The sequence below is a fragment of the Pezoporus occidentalis genome, unplaced genomic scaffold (genome assembly GCF_034315485.1).
Source record: "Pezoporus occidentalis ecotype Australia unplaced genomic scaffold, CSIRO_AGI_Poc_V1 ctg193, whole genome shotgun sequence".
NCBI classification, from domain to species: Eukaryota; Metazoa; Chordata; class Aves; order Psittaciformes; family Psittacidae; genus Pezoporus; species Pezoporus occidentalis.
This window is the reverse complement of record NW_026913782.1, coordinates 587,105-605,445: the sequence shown is the minus strand read 5'-3', so window position 1 is coordinate 605,445 and position 18,341 is coordinate 587,105. Positions and strand designations below refer to the sequence as shown.

Sequence of the window (18,341 nt, the reverse complement as noted above, 5' to 3'; positions counted from 1 at the left end):
TTATTTTCCTCCCCTCTAGAGATGGTCATCTTTGCATTCATGTAGGTGCTGCTTTTTCTGCAGTCTAATAAGGCATTATCATTAGACATCATGCTAGTACTCGCATCAGGCTTAACTCAATCGCATATATTAGCACTAGTTCATTTGATCAGCTTGAGAGAAAATACGTAAGTAGGTAAAAGCGTAGCTATTGTATTAGCTACAGGTTAACTAATGATGACACAAACTATTTAAGTTATTACAGATAATAAATGAAAATCTAATTATGATGTCCATGTGTAGTTTGTCAGCTATAATTAGTAAGCTAAAAGATGATATTAGGTGATGAAATTTAAAGTGTAACTATATATTTGAAAAGAGACTCAGTTTGAATGCTGTTACTATTCCATAGGTTGTAGGGCTGTCATACACTTTCTGTTCTAGCTGTTAGAACAGTCTCAGTATGAACACAGTGTATCACTGCCAATTTCAGGTAAGTGTAAAGTTGCAAAGATACAAAGTACTAGACGCAAAATCAAACCACATCAATCATTACTGTTATCATAGGGATAATAGTCTTCTTCAGGTATACTTACATGATCCTACGGAAAGAAATCCATTTTCTCAATTGCTAAAAACCAGCACCAGTTTTGGCAGGACCAGATCTGTATAGTGGACAGATAAATGAAATCTGAGGTTTTTCACTGGTTTAAAGAATGGTTTGATGGTTTGGTTTTGTTTTAGATGTTTTCAGTAGCTGTCACAGCTCTCAGACAGCCAGATAGTCTCCTTTTCTAAGTTACTTTTAGGAAAGTTGTGGACTGAACAGACGTGTTAATGTCAAAATAATCTATTCAAACCATTTGCGCACTAGTCTGTGTTATTTAAGACTGTTTCCTGTGATGTTCTTGTTTTTCTACCTAAATACTTTTTATTTTTCAGATTTTGCTTAAAATACAACATTTATATGTAGTCTTTTTAGTTTGATGCTTTCTTTTGCTATTTATGATCTAATTTTATAGTATTGTTTAGCACTGTTGTATTTTTATGTGCATTTTGTACTTACACTATAAATTATCATAGAATGGTTTGGGTTGGAGGAGACCTTCAAAGCTCATCCAGTCCAAACCCCTGCAATGAGCAGGGACATCTTCAGCCAGATCAGGTTGCCCAGAACCACCTCCAGCCTGCCCTTGAATGTCTCCAGGGATGGTTCATCCACTGCCTCCCTGGGCAACCTGTGCCAGTGTTTTACCCCCTCATTGTAAAGAATGGCTTCTCAGTCACCTGAAAGTGCTGCCTGGAGAGGCAGTGTATGTGGAGTTTTAGGTGGCAAAGCAAGTGTGGATATCTAGGCTGGTGGTAGTATTCTGAAGCTCACCATGTGTAGCTGATGCCCAGCAAAAGCTTTTGTCGTGGCACCTTAGGTGTAGGAGCAGGGGGTTGCATTTTGGAATGTGGTTTCTGGGACCCCCAAGAGTGCTGCCCTGAGTGCAGTACGCAGATGGAGTTTTAAGTGGCTAAGCAAGGGTGGATTGCCATGGTGGTGACATTGTTCCAGAGCTCACCACAGGTGATGCAGGTGATGCCCAGCACCAGCTTTCTGTCCTGGGAGCTTCGGTGTGGGAGCAGGGATGGGGCAGCCACAGCTTCTCTGGGCAGCCTATGCCAGTGCCTCAGCACCCTCACAGGGAAGAACTTCTTCCTTATCTCCAACCTGAACTTCCCCTGTTTCAGTTTGAACCCATCACCCCTTGTCCTATTGCTACAGTCCCTGATGAAGAGTCCCTCTCTGGCATCCAAAGATGAAGAAGATCCAGACTTAGCTTTTTGTAGCTTGCTTCTGAAAACCATCTCAGTTAAAGCATAACCTTCATTAAGCCTGATCAGTTCTCTCTTTCTAGAAGTTTTGATGAGCACAAGCAAAGGACAAGCCTGGTTCAGAGCAGAGCCAAAATTTTGAGCAGCTCTCAGCTATCTACAGATAGAAACTGCATGTTAGTTCCATCTGGAAAAGTGTGCGCTCCTGTATTGACACTCACAGGGCATCCCTAAGGCTGTTTGACATATTAGCTTTCTCTCTAAACTAGAAGGTGTTTCTTCACATAAACAGAGGAAAGCCCTATCAAATATGCCCTGATGCCACCACTATGTAGGTTGGACAGGGACTTGGGCATCATGGTCTAGTATAAGGCATCCCTGCCCACAGCAGGGGGTTGGAACTGGATGATCTTAAGGTCTTTTCTAACCCAAACCAGTCTGGGATTCTATGATTGTCTCCTCAGTTGAGATAACATGGGGGAGGAACAAAGGAATGTGATCCTTTCATGGCAAGCTCTGCCTTTCCCCCCCCTGCATTGTTTATCTTGTCAAACAAAAAGATTGAACTTAATTTCATTGCTTTAACTTGCTTTTTGGCACCAGTGATCTGGCATAAACAGGCTGGAAGTGCTCAAGGCACATAAGAAGTGTCACATGAAGCACACCCTGGCCCAGGGTAATGGAGGCTCCCTATGTTGGAGCAAGTTGGAGAAGTTACTGGGACCTTATAGTACATCAGTGCCTGATAAACACCTTTGCCCAACAGAGCAGGCACAGTAGAGTAGAAAGAAAATGCACTGTCATGGTTTAACCCTGGCTGGCAACTATGCTCAGCACATCCGCTTGCTTAATGCCCCCAACCCTGGTGGGGTGGGGGGAGAATTGGAAGGGTTAAAGTGAGGAGCAGAAAAGGTCTTGATGCTGTGTAAGCACTACTCAGCAGTAACTAAAACATCAGTTTGCTGTCAGAACTTGTTTGCAACACAAGCCTAAAACATAGCCACATACAAGCTACTGTGAAGAAATTTAAGCCCAAACCAGCGCTTGCATACTAGGTTTCCTTTGCTGTTCCTTTGCATGCATTCACAGTACACCCATTGAATGAAAAAATCCTGTCTAAGTCCCTCTTTCCTGTTCTGTGGTGGGCATCTCTTTCATGGTAATTTATCAGTCATCTTAACCTCTTTTTCACCTCTGAACCAATCAGTTGCCCTTGAGCAAAGCGGAGTCCAGATTCTCAGTTAAACATCAGATCTGCAGCAGGATCCAGCTCAGCTGCTTGTTTTGAAGGATGGTAGAGTTCACTGTTTTTGTTTCAGAACTACGTGGCTTGGGCCAAGATAGCCTTGTAGAACAAACCACTTGATGTGATCTCCTTCCAGTGCTTATGCAGAGACTTCCCCAAGAGTCTGAGCCATTCTGTTACTGTATACACAGGCTCCTCTACTCCCAGCAGCTGCCATCTGCACAAGAAAGGTACAGGCTGTCCGCAGCCCAGTGTCAGTAGACCCATGCTTCTATTAGGTAGGCCCTATTGAGATAGGGAAGACAAGGTATGGAATACAGCATTCAAACATGTGTAGGCTTGCAGTTCTTTCAGAGCCAGGAGTGCCTCTTGATTAAATAAACTATGCTGTACCAGCTGACTTAGCTCAGTGTGGTCTTTTCAAGATAAGATAGTTGGGATCAGGTGGATGTGCTGACAGCAAATGAAGGCTCTGTTGGTCTAGGCTGTACTAATGATGAGCATTAGGTAAGGCACTTTATCTATAGTCTGAGGTGACAGCATGATCACAGTGAGATGGGTTCCAGCTCAAAGATCCCAGTGGCAAGGCTGAAAATCATGGGTAGGTCAAAGTAGAACAAGCATTCATGCAAACAAAGTAAGACATATGCCTGAGCCACTTAATCAGAAGGATAATAACATCTGAGGTGAAAAGTCTGTGTTAGATTTTAGAGATTTAATCAAATATGTCATTATTGGTATGGCCAGATGATAGCAAATTAGAGAGTCTGATGGTCAAAGTTATCCTAACAGTTATTTGGGAAACACTTGACCTCGTAAAGTAGATTTAAGGCTATGGAATATAATCTGGTCATAGCTGCAAAACCAGATTTACTGTCATGTAATATCCTGACCTCTATTTAAGGTCTTTGATCATGTAAGTGTAAATACACCAAGACCACCTTAGACGGTTGCAATTACTAGTTGTCAGCTTTCATTTCTCTTGTAAACTTAGTTGATGAATAACACAGGATGTTACAGGAAACTGTGGCATGGATTCAGTTTTGTTGTAATAACTGCAAGCACAATTCTCTTAGTTGATACTCCAGCATTTGCTTTTGATCTTTGGTCTAGTTGTAAATAGACCGAGAGGAATAGGAATAAAGGTATTTAATACCTTTTCTTACAGAGCATGAATTTCCAGTAGGGAAATGTATAGATTTGTTACTCTTTGCTGAATATATATGGGAAACAGTTGACAACTGTGTTTTATTTCTGCAATTTAAAACTGAAAACTTCAGAGAGGTTCATGGGTCCTTATCACTCTCAGTGCAGGGACTCTTGAAGGCCTGGCTAGAGTAATTAATAATTCAAAGCTATTGAATGCTGTCAATTTGTGACAACAGTTAGGGCCGTATCTGCATTCTGAGGCTGCTCATATCTGGTCTGTACAGGTTTCGTCAGAAAGGCAGTTCTCAGAGTTTGTGGTCTCTCAAGGATTTTGGTAGAAGGGAAAGTTGATGCCAAAGCAGAAGAACGTTAAGACTTTTGAAGTAGATAAACAGGGTTTAATCTTGTGTGACAGGAAGTCTATTATTAAAATAGCTATCTCTTTAGAAGAATTTCTAGTTCTAAATTAAGCTCAGGATATAAATTTCCCCTGTATTTTATCACATGGTAATTGCTGCACGCTTGGTCTTTCTGAGCAGTAAGTCAAAAGTCTTTATTGACTCTGTACAAGGCTCTGCAATGCAAAGAAGTCCTAACCTAACAAAATAACCCCAGATTTTAATCTAGTGAAGAACTTTTCATCTAGTTTTTGCCATTGATCTGAGGAATTGATGCAGCCTCTGTTTTTCTAAAAAGCATACAATTCACAACATGCACGCAGAAGCTCTTGCATGTAGTTGTGAAGCAACAACCGCTAGCATCTCAGGCTTGTTTTAAAGGAGGTTTTAAAGACTGTTGCATGGCAAAGAGTAAGGTGCCCTGTTAAATATTGTTGGTCCTCATGCAGTTCATTAACACCTGCTGTTTGGAAAATCTCCTAAGCATCATCTAACTTCAGTGTGACAAAACCAAGGCATTTTATTTTAGTTGACACCTTGTAAAGGATGAAATAGGGTGTATCAGGATCTGAGTGGAAGTGTAGCATGCCATGGAATTACTGTGCTTTGCAGAGTGGAATACAAGCTCTAATGTGTCTTAGACATACGGAGAAAAATATCTAACTGAAAAGCTGCTGTAGGGTTTGCCTTATAACTCCTTATAATAGCCAGTCCAGGCAATGTGATTTTATCTTACTACAGTCTTGGTTTTAACTTTTTTGTGGCGGAAGGTTGCGCTTGCAAGTACGACACAACTGACATATTGCAGGAGTGTATCAACAAAACTGCTTAAATCCATATGAAAAGAATGCAAATTAGGTGTTTAATATATGCACAACTGGGGACAGACATATTGGAAATGTAAACTCCATGCAGTCACTGTGTTACCCCTACCTCCATCCCTCCCCAGGTCTTCCAGCTAGAAGGGCCGTTTGAGTACGTAGATCTGCTTCAAGACCACCACATTGTCACTTAGCTCTTGGGATGACAGCACTTGAGTTTATGTGCATCCAAAGGCCTTGTGCTAGCCTATTTGTGATGTACATAATATTTGCATTAGGGACAGAACTGGCAGCAAATCTTATGACTTTGTTGGGCACTAAAATTCATGTCTGAAGAGCAGAAGTTTTATTTGAATAAATAAGAGAAAAAGTCTTTGTTTCATGTCCAGTCTCACAAGCTGCCTGAGAAGGGCATTTAAACTTTGTGTGCACATCTTCAGTGGATCCTACCTGTGTGTATGGTTTTCACTCATCCTTTTTAGTAACTGTCTAATTGTTCTCAGCTACTTACAAAACGTAAGGAGCAGACGGTATTTTGGGAGACTGTGGTGCCAGCAGCATGATATCCAGACAAATCAAACCTGACTGCTGACATGAGACACTGTTAATGTCTTCACAACACTGTGAATAGTTCCCCTGAACATCATTAGAGTCCATAGGTATGCTGTATTTGCTCATATAAATCAGTGGTGATCTAATTTCCTATCCTAGTATAGTCTTCCCTCAATAATAACATAGTGCTGGCACGAATAGTTCCTAAAACAGAAACAGTAATAAATAATGAACAAAAATAACAACAAAAGCAGCAAGCCTCTTTTAAAAATGTCATTACCCTAAAGATACCATTTGCTTTATGTTGCCTGTTTTCAGTCATTCAAAACGGGAACCCTTGAGTGGTAGGGCTGTGATGCAAGGAATGCAAGTGAAATCCCAGGTTTAAATAGGTAAATAAGGTTTTATGAGGAATCTTGATGACATGATGGATTATCTTAAGTGCTCAGGTACTTAGGATGAATTCCTGTGTGGGAGGATCTATCAGACTACAGTCCTGCGTTTCTTTTTCAGCATTATTTTTGAGTTTTATCATTAACATCTAAAAAGATTATGAAATATGTTTTCTGGTTAGTCTGTTGCTGTCGTTTCTAGTTCCCAGTATGTTGTTACTCTGAGTAGTTTTGTTTAAAAACAGGCAAAAAGCCCAACCACGTCCACTCTGTAAGTAAAAGAAGGAGGAAAAGTCTAGAGACTGCATATATGGTAACATCCCTGGGCAGTTGTGCAGATGTGATGCGAATAGGGAAGAATGTCTCCAGACAGCACCAGACAGAAAGGAACAAAGAGAAACCTTTGTGCCAGGCCGAGGGATTTGTTGCTGGTGGCATTGTTCGAGGAGGTACATCTGCTCTAACGTTTTCTTCAGCTGGAAGCAGAAAGCTTTGTTGAATGCTCTAATTGCTGGTAGGTATGAAAGGATTGCCTAGAAGATCGCTTCCTAGGCTCTCCTTTGATGTTTCATGTGATTTGGAAGCAAAGATGTCTTTTCCTTTATCCATCTTGCTAATAGGTGAGAATCAAATATCTCCCCTCAGCCTTTACTCCAGAAGGTACCATAGCACATTCTGTCCAATTAGATGTAGCACGGGCCAAAAGACTCCTTTTATCTTCAGAGAAGATTTGTGAAACACAAGCATAGTCATCCCAGTGTGCATTCATAGAGTGATATTAGCAACGTGTTCAGTTCCTTCTAGAGCTCTCGGCAGGAGAAACACTCTGCTGTAAACACCAGGGTTATCAGATGCTATAAAACTGGGGTAGGAATTTTGGATGCAGTCTTTTTACGTGTTATGAATCTTGGACAGCAGTTAGAAGAGGATTTTTTTGTTCAATTCCAGTTATGTTAATTTATAAACATAATTCTAATGCAAAATCCAAGTTTCAGCTTATTTTTCTGCAAAATTTAAATAGCACTGCACTTGATATTTCGAAGATTCTCCTTTTACAAGTAAATATAAGGCATTGGTATGCTAAGAAGTACTGCAATAAATTTAAACTACATCTATGAACAATCTTCCTTGGTAAAATTTGCAAATTAATAGAGTAACAAAAAACCCCTGTAAGTTAAATAAGTTTTTACTTACTTCTCATAGTAAGAAATGCCTATCTGAAAGAAGTCATGATGGATTACTTTAATCCATGTAAACTGTTGCTCACACTTTTCTCTTGAGAAATTGGACTATTTCCAACGTCCTTGGAAGTACCAGAATACTTCCAAATGTGTAACATTTCTCAGGGTACAGTCTGCCTTGATTTAATTTTAGCTCTCCTCCGTGATACAGGATTCGGATTCAGATGCACCACTTCCGAAGTTCAGGAGAGCATGGGGTGTGCCTTTTGAATCTGAGCTTATTTTACTTTCTAATGAAGAATTACTACAATTTTTTACTTATTTACTTATTTTTATTTTACTTTCTCATGAGAGTTACTACATAAGAATGTTATGTCTGTTAAATTTTTGTGAATGCTCCATCCCTGGCAGGGTTCAAGGCCAGGTTGGACAGAGCCTTGGGTGAGATGGTTTAGTGTGAGGTGTCCCTGCCCATGGCAGGGGGGTTGGAACTGGATGGGCTTAAGGTCCTTTCCAACCCAAACCATTCTATGATTCTATTCTGTGATTCTAAATATGACTCAGAAATATATTGTCTGAGGTTTTTGAAGCTAAATACTGTTTTAGGCTCTATTGGAAATTAAGAGGAACGTGATTCTTGAATCGGTTGTGAAATTTGGGAGAAAACCTTCTGAAACTCAGAGATCCATAGGCAATTTTTATGGTATGATTTCCAGAGTTATGAATACAGTCTCCTTTTGTTTAGGATTGCATTGTCTTTTTTCAGACTCTTTTGGGATTCAAGCTTTGGAATGCGGAGGCATGTCAGTCTTGATCTTTATAGCTCTTAGTTTTTATAGCTTTTAGGTTTTATAGTCTTTATAAAACCTTTTGAGTAAACCAGTTACAGTGCCAGTGGCCACGGCTGTTAAACTCCCATTGAATTTTGTCATGGTCATAGTAAATTACACCAGCTTCCCAACTTTCTCTTCTGAGGACAAAGAACATGTATTTTGTCTTGTGGTGTAAGCAAGGAGTGTATTTACATGTCTGCAGTTGTGGCCTCCAATTTTCCTTGTGTTGTGACACGATGCAGTAATTTAAAGAGCATGTCTAGAACTTTATTTATTTGGCCAAGAGGTCAGTCTGTTTTATCTGTGGAACCAAGTGTTTGTCAGGTTTCTGTGTGAATCCTGCAGCGTGTTAGGGAACGTTTTGCACCAGCGTTTCATTTTAGATGTCATTGTTCCGAAGTTTTGATGTGTTGTTTTCCAAAGGTCTTTAAAGTTCAGGAAAAGTTTTGGTTTTCCCCAAACTTCCCAAATTTAACATGCATAGCTTTGTACATATAACCCTGTCTGAGCACGTCTGTACCTAAAATCTAAGTCTGATGGTTTAGTTAACAAAATCAATGTGAATATTCTGCTGTGGTTCAGAGGCAGGGTTTGCTAATACACATAGCCCAAGGATGTAAATACTTGAAGAGAACAAAATCTAGGTGATGATATTATTCATATCTCAATGGGTGGGCCGAAGATTGAGTGTTCTGTTCACCAAACAGCAAAAATAGGGCAGTTGTGAGGCTCAGGCTGGGACAGTCAAAGCAATAAACAAGTAATCCTCTTCAAAGTTAAAAGGGAAAGGATTGCAGATCATAGGTATGGATCCTATTGTTTTGTTCACTTCTGTCATTCCCTACTTCGTGCTCTAAACACAGAGAGGACTACTGATTAGAAATTCTTGATGATGACCCATACAATGCCTTTATTTGAAGGTGGCCTTCTCAGCGTTCATCTCCAAGTCACTGTCTTGAGGACTGTGTGTAAGCCATCTAGAAATAACAGGGTGACTCATTCAGTCTGGTGTGGCTGTGGGTTTTGTGCTCATCTAGAGGGAGAAACAGTGTGCTTGGACATATCCCTGCAGGCAGTTTAGGAGACATTGCTTTGATAGGGGCCAGCTCTTACTGGATTGTTTTCTTAGGTTTATTCTAACTTAGTCTGGTGAAAAAAGGTGTAGAATAAGCACAAGTTCTGTATCAGGTAGACATAGAATTATGGCTGGGTTTTTGCTTCTTGGTGGGTATTGGTGACATCACTTCAATGTGTCTCTGCATGCCAGCTCGTTTTTGTATGGAGCGCTCAGAACTGCAGCAGAAATTGTGCTTTAGAAAAGAAGGAAATGAAATGTGTGAGATTAGACTGATGTAATTTGGAGAGTTTAGTTTATGCAGACAAAACTCCAGGAAATTCAAAGCTTGGCCTGAGCTGTAGTCTGTCAATCAAACCGTGGTGAAAGAATAATGCTAGTAATCATAAAAACACAAAAGATGCGAGATATAAGAAGAGCACAAGTCTTTATGATCCTGACCCATAACTGTATTCTAAATTAATGTTTTTGTTTCATTTCCTGGGGAAAGTATTAAGCTTGATGAATAGGGGAGGAAAATATTTCATGGTACTTTAGTTAACTGATGGGGCATCTTTCAAAGGCAAAACAGTTCAACACTGCACAGATTTGACTCCTCGCTAAAGCTGAAGAGGGTGTGAGTGAAGATTGTCTCATTTTAATCTTGTACTGATGTTTGTAAAAACATATACAATTACTTTTTAAAGGAGAACTGATGAAAGCACTTTTACTTCAGTGAAATCAGTGAAATACTTCAGTCATCTTAGAGTCATGGGGGACTAGAAGCTAATATACTAATATACCACAATGTTACTGCCTGTGTGCACCCAAATCACATTGTGGCTAATTACCGGTTTAAAATAAGATAATTTACAAACATAGTTATGTCCTTGGTGGGGAACAAAATATGTTTTATTCCTTATGAATCTCTGAAGAAAAAGATGTAAGATCAAACATAATGAACTCAGTCATTTTGTATTTGAGAGTAAGAAACATTCTGAATTTAATCTGTATTGCCTTGAAATGGATTATGTTTTTTCTGGTATGTCAGATGATTTGTGGGTTAAGCAAGCTACAGGAGTTGATGGTATTATATTCCAAAGGATCTTTAAAAAAAAGCTTCAAAACAAGAAGGTATTTTCAGGAAACTTGTGATTACCATCAGTCAAACAAATCTTAACATTTTAGGTGTGGTATTCGGTGTTCCTTGTATAATGTTCTTCTGAATATATTTTATGTTAAGCATAAGATTGTAAAGCATATGGTAGAGGTTGTAATTGGCACACCAGTTAAGACACAAAATCTTGGGCTCAGAGCTTGATGTGTCATTTTATACAGCCTGGAGAAGTTGCTTCTTTCTTGTGACCAGGAGTGTTGTGAAGGAGAGTTGCGTGCCAGCATGCTATGGAAAAGTTTAGGACTCCAAGAACGTCTTTTATTTAGTGAATATTATGTAATTTTCCATGCAGTTAGCAAATTTGATTGTATCAGTATAACTCTATGAGCTGCTCCAAAGAGAATAGGAGAGAAGGTGATTAGTATAATGGATAAAAAGAGGAAGTTTAATAAATATTCATAATGTATGTGACTTTTTCTTTATTCTAATCTCTGATTTTTAACTAGGCTACCTTCCACATTGTTCTTTTCCTGAGAGCCTGTTTCTCTTTTTTGTCTCACTTTCTGTGTAGGACTGGTTCATCATATCTGTAGTCTCCTAACAGAAACTGTGGCTCTCTACTTGGAGGCAGATGATAAAAGCAGCACCAAGACAGTGAATGCACCACTTCTGTCCTTGCTTGACATTTTGCACTGCATGCTGATGTATACAGCCAACATTGTGCGCCAGACTTTACAGGTATGGAATTCATTTCCTGAGGTCATCGCCACCTTAAACAATTTCTATAGAATCCCAGACTGGTTTGGGTTGGAAAGGACCTTAAAATCATCCAGTTCCAGCCCCCTGCTGTGGGCAGGGACACCTCACACTAGACCATGTCACCCAAGGCTCTGTCCAACCTGGCCTTTTTAGATAACTTCCTGTTATCCTATAATGAAATTCCCAGTATTCTGATTTCATTGACTTTTTAGTGTGGTGGAAGGAGAAAAGCATGTATTTTTCAACTTCATGTCACTGTTTCGTGTAGTTACCTGGCTAGAATATCTGTATTAGCCTCATTGTGTACTGGAAACACAGATCCTAGCTGACTGTTTTGTTTCTGTAATTCAACATTTGCTTGATGATAGTTCAAAGCATTTTTCTTCCATTCATTTTAAAAGATTACTCCATAAATCTTATTATAAATCACATGTGATACTGTACTTGAAGAGCATCTGAAACTCTTGCCTATGCACTGACAAAAGTATTTCATCTCATGCTGCTCAATTTCTCTTCCAAGTTTTTGTTTGAACCGCTGCAAATTATGGCATTGATGGGACTTCCTCTTCCAATGAAGACCTCCTCCTCCTTAGAAATGAAGCACAAAAAGATACTATTCAAAGAACTTGCACGTAACTCTCTCAAGAACAAAACAAGAAAAAGCTTTCATCTTTTTTTAGACATGATGTTAAGCTAGCAATATTTGCTTTGGTTTTAAAATACCTGCCAAATTTTGAAGTTAGTCAAGTGGAAGCAATTTCTCTATTTAGGCTGCAAACAACACCACATACTCTTCGTGCCAGTTTTTTGATGTTCTTGGGATTAACCACTGAAGAATAGAGAAGCCTTTTAGGTCCAATATATCTGAAGGACAGAGATTCAAAAGATTGTAGCCAAGTTGTACATTCAGGACACGGCTTCTTCAATCTGACATAGCCCTTCTCCAAGGGTTGGTTATTTTTCGGGGGGGTTTTATAAGAAGATTTAATGTATGAAGTGGGTATAGAAAATTGAGCCCTTGCTTTATTTCCTACACAGATTTATGTAATCAGTGATGTTATAGTCCTGAGAGATGGGGTTTCCTTAATTTTTTTTGGAAGAGATTTAATTTAGATCTGATGGTATGATACCGTGTCTTTTCTGAGTCTGCTGTTAGCAGGTTCTGTAATGGGTTTCTTATCTAAGAATCACTTTATAAATCAAATTCTGTAGGCTAATTGCTGATTGTCATGTTGTTGGCATCACTCCATGTAATCACAGAGGGCTAAATTCTATACTTAGTTTCCATGCAACAGTGGTGAAGAAACATATGAGGAAAGAGGATCTTGCCCATGGATTAGTAGTAGTAGTGAATTTGATTATTTTTATTTAGATACAAAGCTAAATCTGTACATTCAAAGCCAAATTCTGTTCTGGCTTTGCCTGAATACCTCAGTTGATTGATGTGCTAGACTCCAGCTCCACTTTTGTCCAGCTCTAGCCAAAGTGATCTGCTTTGCTCCGGAAAGCCAACGGGAACAAGAGGCTGGAAAACTGAGTTTTAAAGCACAGCTCTCTCCTGTGCCCCTATAAAACTAGTTTTACAGTGAATTTACTTGCCTTGGCATACTTGTCTTGACAATCATTACACATGCCTTACTGAAAGATGGCCATTAGTTGGTGACTATTTACAATGCATCTACATAATATTTCACTGTCCATGGGCCACTAAATGCATCACTGTAGTGATAACAAATAGTCTTGGACTGTTTTTATAGGGATCTTCTGAATAAGATACCTTCTAAAACTGAACTTGAAAAAGAGAATCAAATTTTCTCCTATTATCAATTTTTGAGGCTTTAGCTGGCTTCTACAGATGGTACTATCTCCACTTAAATGCTTTTTATTTAGGTTTTTTATATGTAAAGTGATTAACTTATCCAGCTGCATAGGCAAAACATGGCACCACTGTTCCTTTGCATTTCAATACTTTATGATGAATGGTGCTGACAGCTGTATCCAGCTTCATTCAAGAGTTTGCTTTCTGTGGTCACTAAATATATAGAAGTTAAAGAAAGTAGTCATAGAATAATAGAATCAACTGGGTTGGAAAAGACCATTAAGATCATAAAGTCCAACAGTTACCTGTTTTCTCATCCAAGCACTAACCAGAAAAGCTATTGTAAATTTTGCTGAAGTGAAGGTGACTTATTTCCCTTTCTTGATTAATATAGACACTTCATTTTGTTTTACCCTCTCTATGCTGTGTCCTCCTGCCTTTCTTATACTTCAGCATTCCAGGTCATCTGTATATCCCTCATTGAGACTCACCACAATGTGTCATATTACCTGGAGAAACAGCTTTCCAGATCTGTTTTATTTCTAAATTCTTTCCAGAAGAAAGGCATTATCCTTTCAACTCATCAGTCTCAACAGTGGAGCCTCAGCAGTAGTGTCTCCTGTCCAGGGGACTTGCTTCTGTGTTTGCTTAATAAATGAAAGTCCATACTTGGATGGTGGTTTTAGGATTGAGCTTCAAATGAAACACAATCTGAAATGATTTTTAAATGTGTTCTTTAGATAAAATGTGTCCATTTTCCTCTAGCAGCTCAACTGTACAGGGTCATGGTCCAAAGCTGGTGCAGCATAATTAAGTTAAAGGGAAAATCTTTCAAGCAGACCTTTCTGGTGTCCTGGAGCTGGGGTGGGTCATAAATAGCACTGCCTAGGATGGCAGTGTGTTTTGATGAGGGGAGATGACAGTGGCCAGCATTACAAGTAGTAACAGATCTTAGCACAGGTTTGGGTCACTTGAAGGTTTTCTTCTTCCTATTTCAAAAATAACTTTAATTGTTATATTATATGATGAACATTTCAGGATACACAAAGTGAGTCAGAAGGGCAAAATTGGACATTGTTGCTGAGAATCCTGACTTTTCAGTCACCTTGATTTTCTTGATTGAACTTAAAATTCCTCTTGATAAAGGAAAAAAACCCAATCAAACTTCAGTTTTAAAATAGGCATGGTCTGTTGAAGGGAGTACAAATGCATAAAACATTTATGGCTTTAGAGATATCTTTTGCATATGCGGTTTATAGCATCTTGCTGAAGAAGTGTCATGGAGGCCAGTATATTCAGCCTATGCAGGATGGGCATGACAGCATGACTCCCTTTTGCTTTGGGCTTGTTACAGACACAGGGGGCATTAACTGTTCCTTGGGAGCCTAGGAGTACTTAACTAGAAAAGAGTTTATAAGCCTGCTTCAAACTTCTGTTCAGAGTTTGGCCACCTAATGGACCTAATTTGTTCCTTGTAACGCAACAGTCACCAAGGTTGCTTTTTATTCTTTTCTCACCTTATTAAGGCACAGAAATCTGGCACAGGAGGGGACACACAGGCTGCTGAAGAGCTTCTGCTTATCAATAAACCCCTGACGGACCTAATTAGCCTGCTTATTCAACTGGTGAGGATTTGCTTGTTTGTGAGCCTTTGGAATGTTGCTGAAGTTGGAATTACTCAACCGAATTCAACATCCTTGAACTGTGTCTGCTAAGTTTTCATTGCTTGTAAGCTCCCACCTAGACTCTTAACAATTTTTAAGAAGTCAGAGGTCACAGTGACATCAGAGTAAGTCTGTCCCAAGCATAAATGTGGAATGAGGTGCAGGATGCAGATTTTCAGTTTGGATACATATGTATAGTCAGATTTTAGTCCTTTAGAACGGACTAGTGATCGCTGCATAGGGAAAGCAAGGACTTCTACCATTAGAAAAGTCAGGGAACTTAAACTTGATTGCAGTGAGTAATGCCTTTTAATATTATTTTGGGGTTGAGCCTTTGGAGTTTTTCTCAAGGGTTTAGTTTTATTTTAACATGATCCTGGGGGATTTACAAGTAGGAATGGCCCCTGGTGGTCTGTGAACATCTTTGAAGTCTGTTTAAAGTCAGACTTTTCCAGGGTTTACCAGATTTCACAGCACTGCCTTGAAATCTCCACAGAGTGCTGTACTGGGGCCCTGATGCATCCCATCAGCTCAACCTCCATCATACTGTGCCAGAGATTTGTATTAGCTCTGTGTGTAATAGCTTGTAGTAGGGGAATCCTTGAGCTGGACAGGGGTTTTAGAGGCTGTCTCAGCCTTTTATGCAACATAAAGCCAATAAAATGGTATGTGAGAACTTCCCTGTGGAATATCACACTATCCTTACCAGGTTATGTTGCTTAGAGGCATTTCAGATTCACTGTGTTCTCTTCCAGACTCAATTTTTTTGTTGTTGTTTTTCATTTAAATATAGGTTTTCAGACGTATTATAATATAAATACTGTGCCCTTTTTACTGTCTTTAGCTCTGTCTGTCATGTTCTATTTTGGGGAAGAATGTGAATCCTTTTTTATTAATTTTTGGCATTATGCATGTTGCTAAGTTCTCCTTTGATGGATTTGTTTTAACCAGCTATTGACAAAGGCTTTTTGGAAATGTTCACTGAATGACCTAAAACAAAGTGACTGAATTTTCACTATATAATATATCATCTTTATAAATTCTTTTATTTTCTGTTAATTTTTTAATCATTATATATGATAAATAGCAAGACATGAAGTGATGCAAATGTTCTTTTAAAGTGAAACTAGCCATAAATTTAAATTCCATTAAGTCTCAACAGAAAATTAGAGGCCAAGATTTCCTCAGCCTAAACCACCTGGAAGTCTTTTATAAGTTTTTAATTAAAGGATAGGATAATTGTATAGTTAGCGTGTACTGATTAGGTCCTCACTTGCCCTTCTATTTGAGAAGCATGACTGCAAATTGCCACTAGGTTTTACTTTGTTCTGTATTTCTGGTGTGTTTAAAATGCTTATTTAAAATCTGCTAAGTTTAAGAGGAAAAACCATTGATGGTGCTGTTTTGGGGGGGGGGGGGTGGTTTTGAATGGTTTTTTGATTATTTTTTTTTTTTTGCTAAGGATTTTGTAAAATTAAGGGATTTCCTCTTGTAATACATGTTCTTTATGTGTGCTTGATTAGGTAAGTGAAAGTTATTTCAGTTAGGTTTGTTAAGTTTTATATCCTTTACCCATTGCTATATTAAACATTTCCTGTTAAGGCTGGAAGAGTTTGAACAATTGAATAATAATTTTGACATTTAGGATCCACTTGTTTAAAACGTTTTATGCTCTAATCTCCTCAAATAGGACTAGCTTCTTTGTGAAGCCTAGTGGGTCTCGCAAGATGTATATACTCCCTACCCCTGAAAAAGACTCAGGTCTACCCAGGCTTATGTTCTCTCTAGCTGCTAGCAGTAGTTGGCTGTATTCATTGAGCTGTGTGGTTACGTAGCACTTTATTGAGGCATTTAGTTCTTTGTGAACTTTATTTTCTGGAGGTACTCGAAGCCTTAAATTCTGAACCAACCATCACTTTAAGGTACTGAGTTAAAATCCTTTTCTCTGGTTTGCTAAAATCCTTTTCTCTGCTTTCCCTCGTCAATTTGTATATCCATCAAGTAGGTGATTGCTCCATGCCCCGTTACTTGTCCATTAATGTTCTCAAGTTTTGTATATCTCTCTTAAAAATCCCTCAAAAATCACTATGCGTAAAACTTGAATATGTCAAAACCATAGAATCAGTTTTTCCCCTCTGTAACCGTGATTTAGTCTATCGTTAAGACCTAGCAAAGTAAGCCTAGGAAACCTAGATTGCATGTAAATGCAACTTCAGAGTATTACAGAATGCAAAAGAAGAAATAATTGAAAGTTCTGTCCTGGAGAAAACACTGCAAATACAGAGAATTCAATATGTAACCCCATGATCAGTCTCCCTGAAATGATGATCAATAAGAGGAAAATAAATCGAGCATTTAGGCTTTTGCTTGGCAGCTTTGTGTTTTAAAGTTAATTACACTTGGCTTTTTGTGTGTAACTTTGCTCAGCTTGGAAATAAATCTGAATGGGTTATTATACTGGAACTTGCAGCAATTACAGAAGATACCAAATACCTTCTTTTTGATGTACTGTTACCCTGAAAGAAAAAAAAATAGTAATATTTGCTTAGTTTTTAAATCACTTCAGTGTGGATTTTCAAAAACTTTCAGAAACTTCACAGTTACCTATAAAAAGGAGTTTCATTTCTCTATGGATCCTAGATTTAGATCCTACATGTAGCTCTTCCAGTCTTTTCTGAGCCTACAGGGCTGCTGGGAGAGAACTTTTCCTGTCTTCTGGTGGCAGGCTTCTTCATTGTGGTAGCATTAGTAATAGCTGCAGTTCCATCCTGTGCTCTGTATATTACTGTTGAAAGGCCAGTTAATCATGTGCAGACATGAAGAGGGCAAATACGGAGCCTCATTGCACATGGATGCATGAGATAATCTCTTCTAGGTCCTTTCTGTCTCTCTGTTGCCCTGGTTCTAAGGCTGTGCCCTGACTCTGGTTTCAGAGCGTGTGAAGGCGTTTGTCAGTGACTAATGAAAATGACTGCAGAAGAATGATAACACTGTAGGCTTCGATTTCACATTTCTTAGGAATGCAAACAGTTCTGTGGCCAGAGTGGAAAGGCATCTATTTATTTCCTATATTGCATTATGTATGGCTGTTCTTGTATTTGAAATGTTATGCGTGAATTTTATGTGAAGAATTCTACAGAGCTACCTTAAAAAAAAACAAAAATCAAACAACCCCAACCAACCAACCAAAAACACCCCAAAAGGCACCGAAGGAAATAACAGGATATTGTCACAGCATTTCAGAATGGGGACTTAGTTTCTCAGCAATTAAACTCAATTATAATGAACTGGAAATACATTGTTTTTCAAAATATATTCCATAATTTCCCAATTTTGCCCTAATCTATAATATTTTTTTTAATTTTAAACTGTGCATACGTATTTCTAATGATAGCATAGTAAAGTGAGCAGATTTAATAATGATGTTTTGCTTTTACATTTTGTTTAATGTTCGCAAAATCATTTTCCTTGTAGTTCCCAGTGGTGCTTCCTTTACAGCACATTCTGTAATCACACTACTGATCTAATGAACATCTACCTCTTCTCGTAATAAACT

The 18,341-nt window shown here is 38.7% G+C and overlaps 1 protein-coding gene across 10 annotated transcripts in view; it reads left to right on the top strand.

The window, feature by feature from the left end:
* ULK4 (unc-51 like kinase 4) overlaps positions 1-18,341 on the top strand; it is a 198,949-nt gene that overhangs the window by 119,076 nt on the left and 61,532 nt on the right. For 5 of the 10 annotated variants that reach the window (XM_062617176.1, XM_062617178.1, XM_062617175.1 and 2 more), the window contains 2 exons: positions 11,115-11,281; positions 14,648-14,746. The exons of 2 other annotated variants lie outside the window; for them this stretch is intronic. In XM_062617176.1, coding sequence (XP_062473160.1) covers positions 11,115-11,281; positions 14,648-14,746 — 266 coding nt within the window. Of the gene's footprint in view, positions 1-5,542; positions 5,639-11,114; positions 11,282-14,647; positions 14,747-18,341 lie in introns of those variants that run through there. 3 more of the 10 variants (XR_009964476.1, XM_062617177.1, XM_062617180.1) reach the window with 3 other exon arrangements.